Consider the following 16,363-nt stretch of genomic DNA (forward strand, 5'->3'; position numbering starts at 1 on the left):
TGTAAACAATGTTTTACAAAGTATCCTGTTCAGAGATTGGATCATTTTGTAAAGTCACTGAGAAGCTTTACCTTCACCCTGTTCTTCTTTCTACTGCTGATAATCACATCCTCACTGTATTTATGTGATTTTCCTCGTCACTTTGGAGCGGAACAAAAAATTTGCTCTGAACATAAACTGAGCCAAATTAATGTGATAAAATTATCAGCAGCTTTCCACCTTTTTCAGCCTGAGTCGGGACCATCCTGGTGTGAAAGCAGCCTTAAAGTCACCACCAGGATACAGCATTAGCTGCTATAGTGAAGGACACTAACACATTGAAATGAACTGGATTGACCTGCACTTGAACTTTAGACTTTATAGGCTGCTTTTGTTGCATCTAAAATAAGTAACATGCATTGCATACTTCGATTGCAAACATAAAATTCAAAGTGTGATTAAACATTTAATAGACACTTGCACAGCTTATACAAAAAAAGATATTGGAAATAAAAGATCATAAGTCAGGTGGAGGGAATTTGTAAAGTTTACGCTTCATAAAACCACTTCAGCTAAACCAAATGATGACGTTTCAAACACTGATGATTCACGCTAACACCAGCTTTCCAGGGTTGATAAAAGTTGCTGCTTTTAGCGACATCCAACAAAGGACTCGTTGTACTTGTTGAAAGGTGGCTGGCCACTCAGTGAACTCCTGGATTTCTGCACAGATCTCCTGTCAGACTTCTGCTTAAAGATGGGAGAGCTGAGGAACTGCAGGTCAGTGTGCTTGTCACCTCGCCTTAGTTTCCTGGAAAGATGCGAGAACATTTAGCACAGGACACAAACAGACTGAAAGTAGCTGCCTGAACGTGTGGAGCATACGAGCTTAGCGATGGTTCCTTGTAGTTGACCGTCATGGTGCAGCGCCGTTTGCGAGCAGGGACGGGGGTTGAAGAGCGGGCGTCAGACGGGCGAGAGAACTTGCGATAGGCTGCGGGGGACAGATTGGTCACATCACAAAGACTCAAGCCCCGCCCTGCTGACCTCACACCGAGCCCAACTGCAGGAATGTGGAGGAAGACGTGAAAAGAGAGAAGGAAGGAGTTTAAGTTCAAATCAAAAAGTGCACACCAGGGAAACTTTAGAAGATGGCTTACATTTCTTGTTCTTTTTGCGCCTCTGGGGTGTTTGATGAGCTAAGACGGCTGGAGCTTCACAAGAAGTCTCACCAAAATTAGACAGGACGCCGTCCAAATGCATCACCAAAGGACTGACGGCAGGCAAAGAGTTGTCCAGATTTCCTCCTACAGGCTCTGCAAAACCACAAAACACAAATAAATGTATTTTATCTGCAGAAATAAGATGAAACTGCCCTGTACGCAATGGTGTTAGTGAAACACAAAGAGAATAGACATAATAAGGAGCCATGCATTGGAGTGGAGGTTTTCCTACAAGTAATTTTACTTCTTCCAAATATCAAAAATGTTAGCACTGCACTGTGATCTGTTTTCCATCATTATTCAGTTGAATTATCACTAATCAAGCATAAATAACACATTTTCACAAAGCTTTATAAAATGACAGATTTAAAAAACTAAAGGTAACACTTGTAAAAGAAAGTATTAATCTCAATGTGGTTTTACTGGCTAAATAAAGGCTAATGAATGAATAAAAACTCACCCATCGGTTGTTCCTGTTCAGTGTTGTTAGGACTGTTAGAAAAGCTGAAATCAGCTGATGGATGAAGATGAGCTTTTCCACTTTTACATTCAGCAGTTATAGGACCAGATGCTTCATCTGTGAAAACTAACGACAAAACAATATTATTTATGAGCTTTATAAGATCCCCAGACCAAACTGAGGCCGTCATGTAATTTTATCACCCAAAAATGTTTGTATACATAAATGTAAGAATACAATTTTAAAAATACTTTGTCATAGCACTGGGCAATATGGACCAAAATTCATATATATTTTTCCTCAAAATAGCGACGTACGATATAAATCTTGATATTTTTAACTCAATAAAGTCTTACCAGAAATACAATTCAAGGGTAAATTCTCCGTTAAACAGCTGCAGCTGTCTTTTTCTCCTCTGAGGGACAGCAAGTGTGAGTGAGTTCTCGCGATTTTTTGGGGTGCCGATTTTAATAATCGATTCTGCTTCCCAGTATCGAATTCTTTTTAAATTGTCTTTTTCACATTTTCGTGGGCAACCACTGGGTGGCGGTAATTCACCAACAAGTGAGTGCAAACACAAAGAAGAGTTGCAGCAGTGTGGGATTTCCCTTTAGCAAACAAACCAACAACCGTGATTAAACCTGCACATGTACGATTTAAATCATGATCGATTCCATGGCGAATGGATTTAGCCATAACCAAAGCTGTATTAAACTCTGCTCCGGACTCCTTTTCTTGGAAGGGTGGTGGCTGCTGTGTCGTGGAGCAAATCCACTGTGTGCCGCGGTGCGCACGTCAGCTGCAGCTTGTGAAATGAAACTCTGACAGACAGCACAATGATGGCCACGCTGGTCAACTATTTTAACACTGTGTCCAATGTAAAGCCACAGTTTGATCACACTACAGAGTAAATAACAAGTGTAACATTGATGACATCATGATGATGACGACTAATGTGCGCTGATCATTTCTGAATGTAAGAAGTTAATAAAATCAGACTTTCCACACAAATGTTATTCTGTCGTCACTCTGACAGAATAACATTCTGATTCCGATACTCAATTTTGATTCCTGTTCTAAACTATTCTCGATTCCGATTCTTTGAGTTGTGCAGGTCAACAGATTATAGCACCACAGGCCCCTTTTCTACCCCTTTATGATGTGCTTGTGAGAGCAACTAGTTTTGGTGCTGTCTCTTTAAATGCAAATGAGACACTTCATACCCCGCACCCTCTCCAGGTTGCAGAGGTGACACTCGGTTCAACTCCACCCTATTCGGCCATTTTTGTAGTTTGATAGAAGAGATACGATTATTTAGCGGCGCAGAAAATGTTTATTCACACATTATTTATAAAATGTCAACAACGGAAGACTTGTCCATCCAGCCTTACATGTTACAGCCAGAGTCTGACCTGGCGGAGCAAGATGAAAATGAAGATGATGAACCTGCAGAACCCTAACAAGTGCGCTAACACAAGCACCGAACTAACGCTAGCCCCAAGCTAACGTCATGAAATGCATTTTAATACAGTCTTTTCGGAGACAAACACGGCAAAATGAAATGACTAATGAAAACTTTAGACTTAAATTAAACCACGTAGGCCATATCGTCAAGGATCTAAAACGAGCACACAGCGCTAACATATGAAGACGGTGCAACTGCTAATGCTAACAAAACAATGACAGGGACGTCTTATCACACTTTTTAGCGTTATTTACAGCTTACCGAAGTGCTCTGTTCGTCGTCTCCAAAGATAGAAGGAATTGACCCCTCGATCAGACAAAGTCTTTCGGCAAATCCTTCTTTATACTGGCGAAGCAGTCATCCTTGAAGTGCTTCGCGCACACAAAAATGACCTTACCCACAGATGTGGGTACAATTTCGTGAAAAATAAAACTCAACCAGGCACTTTGAAAAGGTTCTGATGCTGAGAGACGGTGTAATGAAGCGTATAGGTTACTACATCCAACAACCGAACATTTTTACTCATCCTCTCGAAACTTCGGCATCCTTGAGCTTGGACTACAAAATAAAAGCAAAAAATAAAAATGGCGGATTGCTCGAAGTGTTGGGCCTGGAGTCGATGTCCTAATTTGGCAGTTCCGCTGCAAATACTGTGACATTATTGTTCAAAAAACGTAATAGAGAATAGAAAAATCGAAACCGATTGAAAAATATGACCAAAACAGAATATAAAGATATCAACGGAGCACCTGAAGAGACTCATTTGAACTTTTCTGTACTTCTAAACACTCTAAATATACATCAAAATGCATTTAAGGGTTAAAAAAGTGGATTTAGCATGATATGTCCCCTTTAATTTGGTTGCTGTAATGTAACTAGGGTATTCAGTTACAAAGGTCCCCAACTGTAACTGTAAACAGTGAAACTTGCTGAAATAAAACTACAAACAAGTTGTCAGCAGTCTGAATAAAACTAAATAAAACAAACTCAAACGTTGGAACAGTCATGTGAAAATCAATCAACAGTTCTTGTTGAGAAAGATTATTGTTATTCTAGATACAGTGGAAACAGAAACTATAAAAATAGTTATATTGTGAACCTATTTATATTGTAGGGAAGATAATATATACATAAATGTAATCGGAGTCTAAAGCCACAAAAAAAAAAACACCACTTAAAGAAAATAGACTAATATAAGACCTCTTTAAAGTTATTTGGGTCATTCTGCGCTTTCACGACTTGCGGCGATGACGCGCTGTGACGACATAATCCAAGATGGCGCCGGTCCGGACTACAGCCGACACTATTTAACAAGAGCCGTAAAAGACATGGATATAATGAAAAGAGTGGATGGACAGAGGCATAAACATGCAGACTTTCACACGGACACACACATTTATTAAACACACACGGACCTCGGTAAATGGAACAGGCTTCACCGGGAGGCTGGCACTAGGACCCAGAGTCGGAGTAAATGCGTCCCTGTACTGCATTCACAGGCTGTAATATCACCAGTTTATCATTTTACCTGTTGTTTTACCGGTGATTAGTTCCTATCTCCCTTCTGCTCCGCCAGACCAAACTGAAACCGTAGCCAGACGCGCGCACACACGCACCAAAGTCGCGTTCTGAACGCATCTTATAAAAACCCCGCATAAACAGAGTAAGCCGCGGAAACAAACTAGTGCGGGCATTTAGGAATCGAAAAAAAGAATAAAAATGCAAACATCTTCGTAACGGTTCTGGAACCGGACGATAGGAACCGGTTCTCGGTGTCCAACCCTAATGTTGACCAGATCCTGTTCCTACACAAAAACTAGACACTCCCAAGCACTAGCTTGATGATGAACTTTAAACGTTTCAGTTGACTAACTTCAAAAAGTTATGTACACATTTGTTTTTTTGTACATGTTGTTTACCTCTTTTCTGATGGAGGTTTTAATTAATTCAGTAAAAATAATAATAAATCACTGAATAAATAATGATAAATTTGTGAATGACTGAATGTGATGTGATGTGCATTGTTTTTTAGAACTCTGACATATTTTATAGTTTAAGATTCAACTTTTGTGTTTGGATAAGGAATAAATCGTGATAATCGTCACTGTAAAATCGCAATACTTGTAAAATCAGAAACGCAATTTAAATCGAATCAGGACAAAAGGGTATTGTGATTGTCTCAGCCAGCCATAATATTTAACGTATAATGTAACAATAGTAATATAAGTGTATTATCTAGAGAACCTCACTTTGTTCTGTTGTGATGGAGGAGGTATGTATAAGCCTTGCTTCAACCTGCACCATTTCGTCTGAAGAATTAGACAATTGAGTTTTTGTTCTGTTTTGTTTTTCTGAAGACTGCCGAAATAAATTGAAATTCAAATATTCTTCCATATCTACTCACCTGTAAACCCTTGTTTCGGAGCGTTGCTCTGCGTTGGTTGGATTTCTCTGGAGTCTCGGCGTCTGCGGGTGATGACTCTCTTCATCCTGTCTGGAGAGGAGCGTCTGTGTTTGGTCCTCTGTGGGACATAAAGACTGTCCTCTGATTCAGACGATGGTGATGTTGTTCCGGTTTCGCTCACTTTGAGAGCTGCAGGTGCAGCTTCAGCCTGCTCATGTTCTTCCTGTGAAAGCTCTTCTCTGGTAGGTGTGGAGGACTGACCGTCATCAACCTTGGCTCTGAACGGCGTCACATGGACCGTCTCCTCACAGTCAAAGTTAAATGTGTCGTTAAATCCCAGTGAGGTGTTGAGCTTGTTTCCCTGTGATGCAGGGGCTGCTTTGGCCCTTGTAGCAGAGCGGTCCCGACTCTTTGACCGGGTTCTGGGTTTAGGATTCTCCCATGGTTTCTTCAGCGGACCTCGCTCTGGCTTGCGGCCTCTCTCTGGTTTCTTTGCAGCTGGTTCTGGTTTGGGGCGCGTGTGGTGCTGGTTTTGCTTTCTGCTCTGGGTTTTTTGTGGTGGAGCTGGTTCGGGAGTGGAGTGCTGGGGCTCCACAGTGTCACATGGAGCTGCCATTTCTGGTTCTGCTTGCTGTGACGCTGGAGCCAGACTTTCAGGGTCAGTGAAAATAGGACTGGACGTTAAAGCCACAAAGCCAACGTGACTCTGCTGGATGGACTCTCGCACACGCTCAGACCTCCTCCTGCTTTTGGCCTCGGCCCTACGATGCCTCACCCCCACTGTAGAAGGTAAGGGCACCTGTTTGTCCAGTTCCCCATTCATTTTAGAGTGCTGATGGTCTACAAGGAGCAATACAAGAGTTTTAGGAGTTCAATAACATAAGCCTTGGTCAGTATTTTGAAGGTAAAACAATAAAACGAGATGCTCAGTTTACAGTAAATATTTTCACCTGCATAAATTGGGGAAGCTTTGCACAGCTGGAGCTCATCCAGCATCTCCCCACTGCGCTTTCTACTGTCAAAAAGAAACGATTAGCTTCTTCATAATGGAGCAAATGACATTTTTTTCTTCTCTTAAACTTACCTCTCCGACAGCATGTGCTGTTGAGGCTGATCAAAACTTTTGGGGGATTTTCTCTAGATCAGCAAAGACATTAGTATTAGGTTAATAAAGCTGATTCTCTAGGTTGAGATAACTATGATTTTTACACCTGGGTTCCACCCGTTACCTCTAAAGCACAGGCAGTCAGAGCTTTCTGCTCCTTTAGCTTCTTCTTGAGCAGCAGCAGGTGCAGAAACATGGCCTGTTGCTCTCTCTTCAGCTGCAGGATCACTGCAGACGCTTGGCGCACCTTCTCTTTTTCAGCTTGCACCGCCACAGCCAGGGCCTTGTTGTTCAGCTGGACCCCCATCAGGATGCTGTGGGTGGAGTTAGATCCTGGGACAAATCAAAAAAGTCTGTCTGATTTACATTCAAACCTTTTGAGTCAGAGAAGGCAAATGAAAATAATGAAATTAACTTTTATACAACAAAAAAAAATGTTTTTGTTGTTATCAACCTGTGGCAAATAATGCTCATTTTTTATCTCTACAAACTTATTAATCTTAGTTTAAATTATTGTGATCAAAAGGTAATTTTTTTTTGTTTGTCGACTAAAACTATTGCTATTGTGCAATTGCACTTATTTACCAATTGTTTCTAAAGACCTGTTTGGCACATAGACCATTTACAGTAATTTAATAAAAATAAAATATATATATATATATATATATATATATATATTGTAAAATTACCAAAATTAACAAAGTTGATCATTTAAAACTTTTAAGAAAGGGTGGAATATTTTTTCTGGTTTTTTTTTTTAACACAATGGCCAATCTGTTCTCAACACTGACTTACTAAAAACCTGTTAATCTCAAGAGTTTGCATGTTCTCTCTGAGCTTGTGTGTTTCTGTCAGGTGTCAACCTACATTTTAATCACAACTGAGAACTCACACAGCAGTAGATTTTTTTTTTTTTTTCAAAAGCTACCGACTAACAACAAGATAATGGATAAACTGTAGGTAAAGTGATGTCTGACTATTTATTTATTAAGAAAACAGCATATGGGGTGCCGAAGTTGTGCATGCTAAAAAAAAATGTTAATGTTACTTTTGACCAGATATACAGCAATATTTCTGACATTTATTTTCTCTTTAAAAAAAAAAAAAAAAAAGTGTCAATGTTAAATTTAAATCTAAATGTCACGGGTAAAACTAAATATTCATTTAATATGCAAATGTACCATTTCGATTTAGCTTTTAACATTTACATTCAGACTAAACATTTAGACTTAACATTTATATTTAAATGCAACATTTAGATTTAACATTTAAATTTAACATTGACTATATTTTTACGAGAGAGAAGAAACAACACAAATATTGCTGTAAATCTGGTCAAAAGTACTATTAGAAAAAAGATCACAGGTTTTGTAAAGTTTGTTGCTAAATGATGCAAAAAAGTTGCTATTTATTTTAGCATGCGCAACTTTACAACCGGCGTCCCTTATATTCTGTTTTTTTCATCTTCCCTACTTACTTGGAGAGAGGTGCGGGGTATTTAATGGACAGTTAGACAGTACACAGGAGGAAATATGTAAAAGCCCGTCTATCTGTGTCTTACCGCTGCATTGGCTCATAATCCTGGACCTTCCTCGGCCCGGGGCTGAGGCGCTGGCCAGCCGCTTGTTCCTCTTCTCCTTCATCCTCACCTTAATGTCCTCCAGACTCTGCTGGATGCATTTCTTCTGTGCTCGCTCTTTCACCATGGCTCACTAATCCACTATAATCCAGCAATGAGTTATTGAAGCAGAGCGGCGTGAGGGTGAAATCGGACAGCTGACCGAAGCTAAGCTAACATGCTAGTAGTGAACGTTATTTACTCTCTCATAAGCAGTGTAACTTTCTGAGACTCCGCCACTAAAAAAAAAGCGTCTAAAGTAGAACTTACCGAAGTATCCTAAGCAATGTTCCTCAATACCACAGAAATACAGGACGTGAATAATTTAGGCAACAAAACAACACATCACCAAACCGCTGCAGCTGCTTCCGTAACGTTCAAAATCAGAGCCGCAGCTGCTGATTGGTGGAAGTTCAGATGTCGTCACTTCCGGTGTGTAAATAAAAATAAAATTCTCTAGAGGGCGACACGGTACAATAAAAAGAAAGAAAACTGCAACAAGGCATCACAGAGCTGCACTTTGTTACTAAATCATGACGGAATGTTTAACTTTATATACCTATATTCTTTTTGCAATGAAGTGTTCAAAATCTTCTTTTATAGTGAAAAAACATATTGGATTAACATAAACTAGGCAATTCTGCAGCAGCTGCTTTCCACCAGGTCTTTTTTAATTTAAAAATGAATAAAGTAAAATAAAAAAAAAAGTATAAGATGTCTGAGATGTACAGTTTGACTTTATTTGTGGATATACTCTGCAGTTAATCCATTTAATTGGATGAACTGTACTTGCAAAACTTTTACAACCCTCAGTGGTGCATCGGTCTGAATCCTGGTGGGGGACAATATGGAATTTTCCCCTGTGGAGTTTGGATATTCTCCCCATGCCTGCGTGAGATTTCTCAGAGTGCTCTGGATTTCTCTTACATTCCAAAACAACATCTATTAGGTTGATTGAAGACTGTGAGGCCCCATGGGAGGTGATGGTTGTCTTTTTCTCTTATGTAAAAAAAGAAAGGCACTGTTAAAAGTCCTTTTTCCTTTTTCAGGACCATGGGGTTCTGCTGGTGCCTATCCCAGCTGTCAACAAGCGCTAGGCGGGGGTACACCCTGGGCACAGCCGCCAGTCCATCACAGGGCAAACCTACACACAGAAAGATACTCACACTCACTTCTACAGGCAATATAGAGACTCAAATCAACCTAACAGGCATTGTTTTTGGATGATGGGAGGAAATCAGAGTACCCGGAGAAAACGCAGCACAGGGAGAACATGCAAACCCCACACAGAGAGGACCCAAGTGTACACCCTAGGGCTGGAACCCAAATCTGCCACTGTAGAAACTGCTACGTGAGAGTAGTTATACACAACTGTTGACAAAATGACAAAAGTCTGAGTAGGGATTTGAATAAAGGCAGTGGCTAGCCGCATAGTTGCCGAATCAATATACCAACATTCTATTTGTACGCAGTGCCCCTATTTGGCCAGTTTAGGTCACGTGATAAGTCAGTCATTGGCCAGTTTAGGTCGCGTGACTAAGACTTAGATTAAAACTAAAACTAAACCTAACCCTAACCCTAAAAATTGTTGCGATATTGAGTTATAACCTAAACCCTAACCCTAACCCTAACCCTAAACCTAAACCCTAAACCTAATCCTAAACCTAAACCTTAAACCTAAACCCTAACCCTTAAACCTTAAACCTAAATCCTAAATCCTAAATCCTAACCCTAACCCTATGGCAACCATACAAATAGACACTTTCTTGAATAAAACCCTCATAACTCAGCCTGTGATGCTAGTCGCAGAGTTTCCTTCACAGAAAAATATTGAGTTTTGTGTATGTCTGATTAAAAATTCAAAGAAACGAGAGATGGGATATGTCTCTAAAGTCAGACAGTCAGCCAGAGAAACTCCACATGTATTCATTTTGCTCAGCTTGCCTTATTGCACAAATTGGTCTCGTTGTGATTTTCTGCCACCCTTTACCTTCCACATGTCTGCTTCCTGCAGAGAAACTTATTATTAAGGGCACAAAAGGTGGGAGAAGGTGCTTTGTGGCACCTGGAGAAATATGGAAAACATGAAGATTAAAGAAAAAACCTTTTGCCGTTTCTAGAAATAAACTGTCTGTGTTCTCACCTCAAATATTCAGCCTTAAACTCTAAAATAGAAAGTGTAAGTAGGAGCCACACTGAGTCTATTCTAATTAACCATAGGTTGTGAGAAGTGAATCAGATTGTTAGCTTCAAACATACTCTACTGAAAATACACATTCATATTATTTCTGAAGCATTACATAAAGTTTCAGCTGAAGTTTTGAATCCAAATATTTTGGATGGGTTGTAGAATGACATTTCCTTTCCCCGTTGCTAACAAACATTGTCCAGAGAAGCAGTGCAGCAGCGCTGAGGCCCAGACTCAAAATCACATCACCACAGGTTGCCAGATAACCATTATGACTTACAGCCCACTCTTAAAAACCCCACTGAGACATTTACATCACTCTTTTTCATTTTACTGGTCTGTTTTTCCAATAGATTGCCGAATAGAAAGCCTTCAAGTGGCTGAACAAAACGAGTGTGGATCTGTGGCTAATGTTGAAAGTTGGAGAGACGTGCTCAAACATTTTATTATAAATAATAATGTGGAGGAGTGCGGACCAGCTCACCTTGTCTGTGCCCACAGGAGCTGGAGATGCTTTGGAAGTCTGACCTTGGTTAAAATGCAAGGATAGTTGATCAAATAGACTAAGGTGAGTGCAAATGAAATGACAGGTTATCTATATGGCAGCAGAGGCTGGCCGCACCAATATTTACTGAGTCAGAATGCTACAGTTCAAGCATGAGATGAAATTTCCAAAACTATATTTTAAGGCCTTTTTTCACCTTAGGTTATCTCTTAGCTCTTTATAATCCCACTGTATAAACAATAGGTGTGTGCTTATAGTTGTGTTTAAGTGTTGACCTTGAGACAGACCCGTGACCAGCCCAGGAGTGCGCCACCTTGTGCCAAAATTAGCCGGGATTAGAATATAGATGGACATATTGGTTTTCCATTATTCATAAACACAGACAGACTGCTTGTGTATTCATATCCAGTGTACGAGCAAATGCTCTCTTCCAGTATGAGCTTCCCATTTGCAGGAACCCCAGAATCAATCTTGTTTCCTCCCCAATATGAGGCTAACAAAGATATTTCACAAGGTGATCATTATGAAGTTTTTGAAAAACTTGGCCCCAAAGTTCTACTTTTAAGTTTATATTACTTAGTAAAGATTGTTGCTTTGTTTGATTGAACAAAACAAAACAAGTTCCCAGTGACTTTAAGGGCCCGTTTTAAACAAGGCACATGTGCTTCTTCCTAACAACATCAATAAATTATGGCCAAACTCTTTGAAGACACATTAGAAGAAAAAGTGAAAACGACATTAAGCTTAAATCTTCTGTTCCTCTTGCGTACGGAGCTGAAGAAGGTTAACGGGAGCCTTCTGACACATAAAAACATCAAAAAGTTTTACTGATGTGTACGTAATAAGAGCTACTTTTGATAAGACTAAGAAGTTGGGAACCAGTGGTCTAGTGTGTATCATTTAATAATTCACTTAGTAAGCCTGTAATAAAAGCAGAGTTCTAATTTATGACATTGGCATGGACGGTGACCCGCACATGGCATACAGAGCTCCGTCCTGCACCTCTGTAGTCTCTCCAAATAACAGAAGATGAATAAAAGAACCGAGGCAATTCTTTGTCTTGCTGACACGTGGTAATGTGTGCATGCACTCAGGCCCTCCTGTGAAGTGATGGATAAGAATGAGATAGAAAATGCCATAAATTTGTTGAACGATAATCAAAGAAAGATGTCAAAGGGTGAAGAAGTAAATGCTGGGAGGGTTTGGCAAGAGGAGTTCAGCAGTCTGTGGAGAGTCGAGTATAGCCAACATGCAGATGTTCTAAATCATCTCCCCTGATGATTAATAATTGTTGGAATAATGACTCCGGTTGCAGTTCAGTGGATCGGCGGGCATCTGATTGATTAGGTGATAATTATTTGAATTGGCTGATGAGTTGTTTACTCTGGAAGGATCGCAAGAGACACAAGAATAAAACATCTGATGAATGATAGCAGCCTGGTGTCAGCTGGCAGGTGAGGAGCCAAAACAAGAAGCAAATGGGGTCATGGAAAGTAAGCGAAGGAGCCTCTGACCTGCTGTCGACCCCGAGAGGAGAAATGTACCATCATTTAGATAATATCAGCAGTGGCAGACACACACGCACACACACACACATTTTCTCCATACCTCTAAGGCTGACGTGGGCACCTGGTGGCCCGGGGCCATACAGTATGTGGCCCTCGTTCTATTTTTTTTGCCGCCCCCAAAACAAATCCCCAAAAAACGTATTTCAAGAAGTGGGAAGGAACAAAAAGCCCGACATAATACACAAAATAACTCCCACACAAATCGACAGCAAAGTACACAAAAACACACACAAACACATTACAGAATAGCTCCAATTATGTTGACTCACAAACTTAAAACACAGAAAACAATGACAATAATACAGACAGTGACAACAACACACAAAACAACAACAAAGAGACACTAAATGAGAGAAAGATCAGTATAAAATACACAAAAATAACAGAGAAACATACAAAACGATAAAAGAAACTACCACACGACACCAAAAACACACGAAGTGAGAGAATAATTTGAATAATACCAAGAACGCACGAATTGACAACAAAAATTCAGAAATTGACAGAAAAATACACAAAATTACAACAACACATAATTAGTCAAAAAACACACAAAAAGACTAAAAACTGACAAAACAACAAAACCACAAACATTATAAAAAAAAGCTAAACCCTTTTCCCCCCTGTATTAATGCTCAGATGGATCATTATTCTAATGTTGATAATGTGGCCCTGGGATCAGATACAATCACATTTTTGTGGCCCTCGCTGTGATAGAGTTGCAACCATTACTCTCAAAGGAGCCATTTTTCCTGGATTAAAGTCCTTCTGGAGCCGAAAAAAATACCTTCTCAATGAAGATGAATAAACCTAGAAAATATACCTTGAACTTGAGAACACGTGATCATGTCAGTCAACACATGCTAATTTCTTGCAACATGTCAAGCGTGCACATTAAGACGGTGTCATGTACTGAGTGTGCATACTGCATAGTACTATTGAGATTGTATATGCGCATATATGCACATGCACACACCTGGAAAATGAATTTTTGCTAAAAAAAAAAAAAAAGAATTCATTTTTGTTTATTTTTGTTTTCGAAGTGAACTGACATGTTTTATTTGTTTATTGGATTAGGTTAAGGTTAGGGTTGGGGTTATAATCTCAATACGGAGGTAAACTCAGTACGTGACACCGGCATGTTGACAGTTAAATAAATCTGTCCCCACACAAATAAAGTCCCTATTTTCTTCCAGAATAGTCTTTTTGTTAGTTTAGTTATCTTACCAGTGATTTAAAACTTAAGGTTAGCCACAGGTACAAGGAAAGTTAATGGTCTGTAGAGGTTACAGGAGGTGAAGAAAGAACGTGGCCGAGTTATTTTCAGGTTAACAAATTGTTTTTGCCATAATTTTATTTGAACTTAATGTCATTAATCATCGATACAATCTGTAAGAAATAATAATTCATTGTTTAAATATGTTTTCAAAGCTATAGGGAGCCATTGCAAAAGACTAAAAGACCCACATGAGGCTCCAGAGCCACAGGTTGCAGACCCCTGCCCTAAGGTTTTAGAATGTGACCTAGTGCTAAAAGGCAGCAGTGTAGGTCGCCTGCTAATGTCCTGTTTTCATGAATTCAAACACAATCAAAGTAGAGTCAAAGTCCCACAGGTGTAGACGTAAGCCTTTAGCTTTGTTTTACTAATGTAGATATGTGAAAACCAATCAGAGAATGGCAATCTGTTACATAACATCTGGAAAAAGAACAGGGTTAGGGTCAGAATAGAACTGTATTGTGGCAGTGTAGTAAATGTGCATTGTGTAATCATGTTCAGACTATACGATGTCATTTAGCACCAGAGCTGGAGCACTTCTACATGTTTTTGACCCCACATGGATGTTTTTACCCGCTTAGCATTAAAGTATTCCCTCCATCTGTCTATTATTATTAAACAATATTAAGAAAAGTTCAGGTGGTCATCATACTTCTCTCCACTTTATCTCAGACATTTGCACAGAGTCCATATGAAATGGGTTTACAGTTATGCACGGTCATCATAATACTGTCACAGGAACTACAAAATATGTTTTTATGTTTTTATCCTCAATTAATTAAAATAGAGAAAAGTGTTACAACGGTGTATGCCACTCACACACTCTTGCATCTGAAAAAATATTCTGCAGTCACAACTTGAAAGATGAAGTGAAATACTCCCAACAAGAGTCTGTGAATAAGTCCATTGGGGTCTTTATTATACATTATGTGCATTATAACAACTAGTACAGTGCCCGTCAGAAGTATTCATTCATGTCGGAGCGTAATTAGAGTTGTCAATTATGGCCAAATGAGAATGTGTTTGAAGGTTGGATGTACAAAGAGGTGTACATACTCTGTACTCTGTAGTGTTATAAAGGGGTTTATTTGCGGGTGCAAAGTAAAATAGCGTGTGCGATTTCCATGGTTTAAAGGGACATGCGCTTGATAAATGTGTTGTTTTTTTACTCATTTTAATATTTCTTTTTTTGTTTGGTGTTTTTTTTATTAACGTATGCTTTTTGGAGTCATTATGTGTACTTTTGTATCTTTCTGTTGTGTTTTTGTGCATTTTTTGTATAATTATTGTTTTTTGTTGCCATTGTAGTGTGATTCTGGAGTCATTTTGTGTATTTTTGTATCTTTTTTGGTGTAGTTTTGTGCATTTCTGTTGTCATTTCGTGTATTTTTTGTATAAATATTTAGTTTTGTGTATTTTGAGTCATTTTTATATTTTTGTTGTCGTTTGTTGTATTTTTCTGTAATGTATGTATTCTTTGAGTGATTTTGTGTATTTTTGGAGCCATTTTTGTATTTTTGTTGTAGTTTTGTGTACTTTTTGCATAATTATTGTTTTTTGTTTTATTTTGCTCATTTAGTATATTTTTATTTTAAATACCGTATGTGTGGTGAGGGCGTGTTTTGAGATGTGTGTGTGTCTCGCTATCTGTCCTCCTGGTTACCGTGTGGGACTCCCTCCATCTCCTCCGTGGGTTCTCTCTCACACACACGCACGAGCATCAGCCGCGCATGCACATACTGCGTACAAATGCGTGTCGAGAAAAAAATAAAAAACGGACCCGCGGGAAATATTTGAAACTTCCGGGAACTATTCCGTTGTCGCAACTCTCTCTGAATGGCTCTCTGTCTGTTCAGCATGTACATCCAAGGTGCGCATTTGGTTATATAGCACGTGGTGAAAATATCAGCGTTTATAATGCCGTATCCGTCGAGATATTAGCATTTTTTGCCATTCGCTTTCAACACAGCCGTGGCCATTGCCCGCCAATAACTTAAACAGCGAACGGCCAACAAACATAAAAATAAACGTTTTGACACCAAATAAGGAACAGTCAAAAGCTGAGGTCAAAAGCTGAATAGGTTTTACTTCTTGGTGAACATGAATGTGCCATCCGGGCGAAATAAAATTAAAATAAATGTTTTGAAATCACCAAATGAGTCCAAAATAACCGATGCACACACTCGGGCTATGTGGAAGCTGTTAAAAAAGTGTCAGGTTGAACAGACACCACGTTGGGGAGATATTCGCTCCTCAAACACACACACACGCACTCACACACACACATGCATACAGAACTTTCTTGCTTTATAGATAGATTATTTCCTTTATATAAAAATATCAATGATTTCCTTTCTTGCTTTTACTGCATATAAACCATACACCTCTGTATACTGTTACTACAACCCAGTCTCACGGGATTTTTGACCCTGTCACGTATTTGACTCTTATTGTCCCGTTGGTGCCAACACGATTTCCTCATTTTTTTGTGCTGCTTCACACAAATTTTAAAGTATACCTGCAGCATCTGAACTATCATGATGGTGGTAGGCTATGTCTATGGCTGTTAGCG

At 39.3% G+C, this 16,363-nt stretch overlaps 1 protein-coding gene across 3 annotated transcripts; it reads right to left on the reverse strand.

Annotated features, from left to right (window-relative positions):
* Positions 1–45: 45 nt before the first annotated feature.
* sgo1 (shugoshin 1) lies at positions 46–8,642 on the reverse strand. 3 transcript variants are annotated; one of them, XM_028461015.1, is made up of 10 exons: positions 8,525–8,642; positions 8,198–8,356; positions 6,761–6,969; positions 6,616–6,668; positions 6,482–6,546; positions 5,532–6,371; positions 1,663–1,788; positions 1,140–1,295; positions 865–1,042; positions 47–790 (listed from the first exon to the last, which is right to left on the reverse strand). In XM_028461015.1, exons 2-10 carry the CDS (start codon positions 8,340–8,342, stop codon positions 631–633), a joined length of 1,932 nt encoding a protein of 643 aa, XP_028316816.1. In that variant the 5' UTR covers positions 8,343–8,356; positions 8,525–8,642; the 3' UTR covers positions 47–630. The 3 variants fall into 3 exon arrangements, with proteins under 3 accessions (XP_028316817.1, XP_028316816.1, XP_028316819.1); XM_028461018.1 differs by having other exon boundaries at positions 48–790; positions 6,482–6,543; XM_028461016.1 differs by having other exon boundaries at positions 46–790; positions 8,198–8,633.
* Between the last annotated feature and the right edge of the window lie 7,721 nt (positions 8,643–16,363).

This window comes from Gouania willdenowi, chromosome 11 (genome assembly GCF_900634775.1).
Source record: "Gouania willdenowi chromosome 11, fGouWil2.1, whole genome shotgun sequence".
NCBI classification, from domain to species: Eukaryota; Metazoa; Chordata; class Actinopteri; order Blenniiformes; family Gobiesocidae; genus Gouania; species Gouania willdenowi.

What these genes read in the sequence shown, in the direction of transcription:
- sgo1 (XM_028461016.1), bottom strand. Translation starts at nt 8,342, where the DNA reads ATGGTGAAAGAGCGAGCACAGAAGAAATGCATCCAGCAGAGTCTGGAG. An exon ending in TCCGAAACAAGGGTTTACAG is followed by an intron (nt 1,789 to 5,531) that starts GTGAGTAGATAT and finishes TTTTGTCGTTAG; the next exon opens with TTTTCACAGATGAAGCATCT. An exon ending in TGAACAGGAACAACCGATGG is followed by an intron (nt 1,296 to 1,662) that starts GTGAGTTTTTAT and finishes GTGGTTTTGCAG; the next exon opens with AGCCTGTAGGAGGAAATCTG.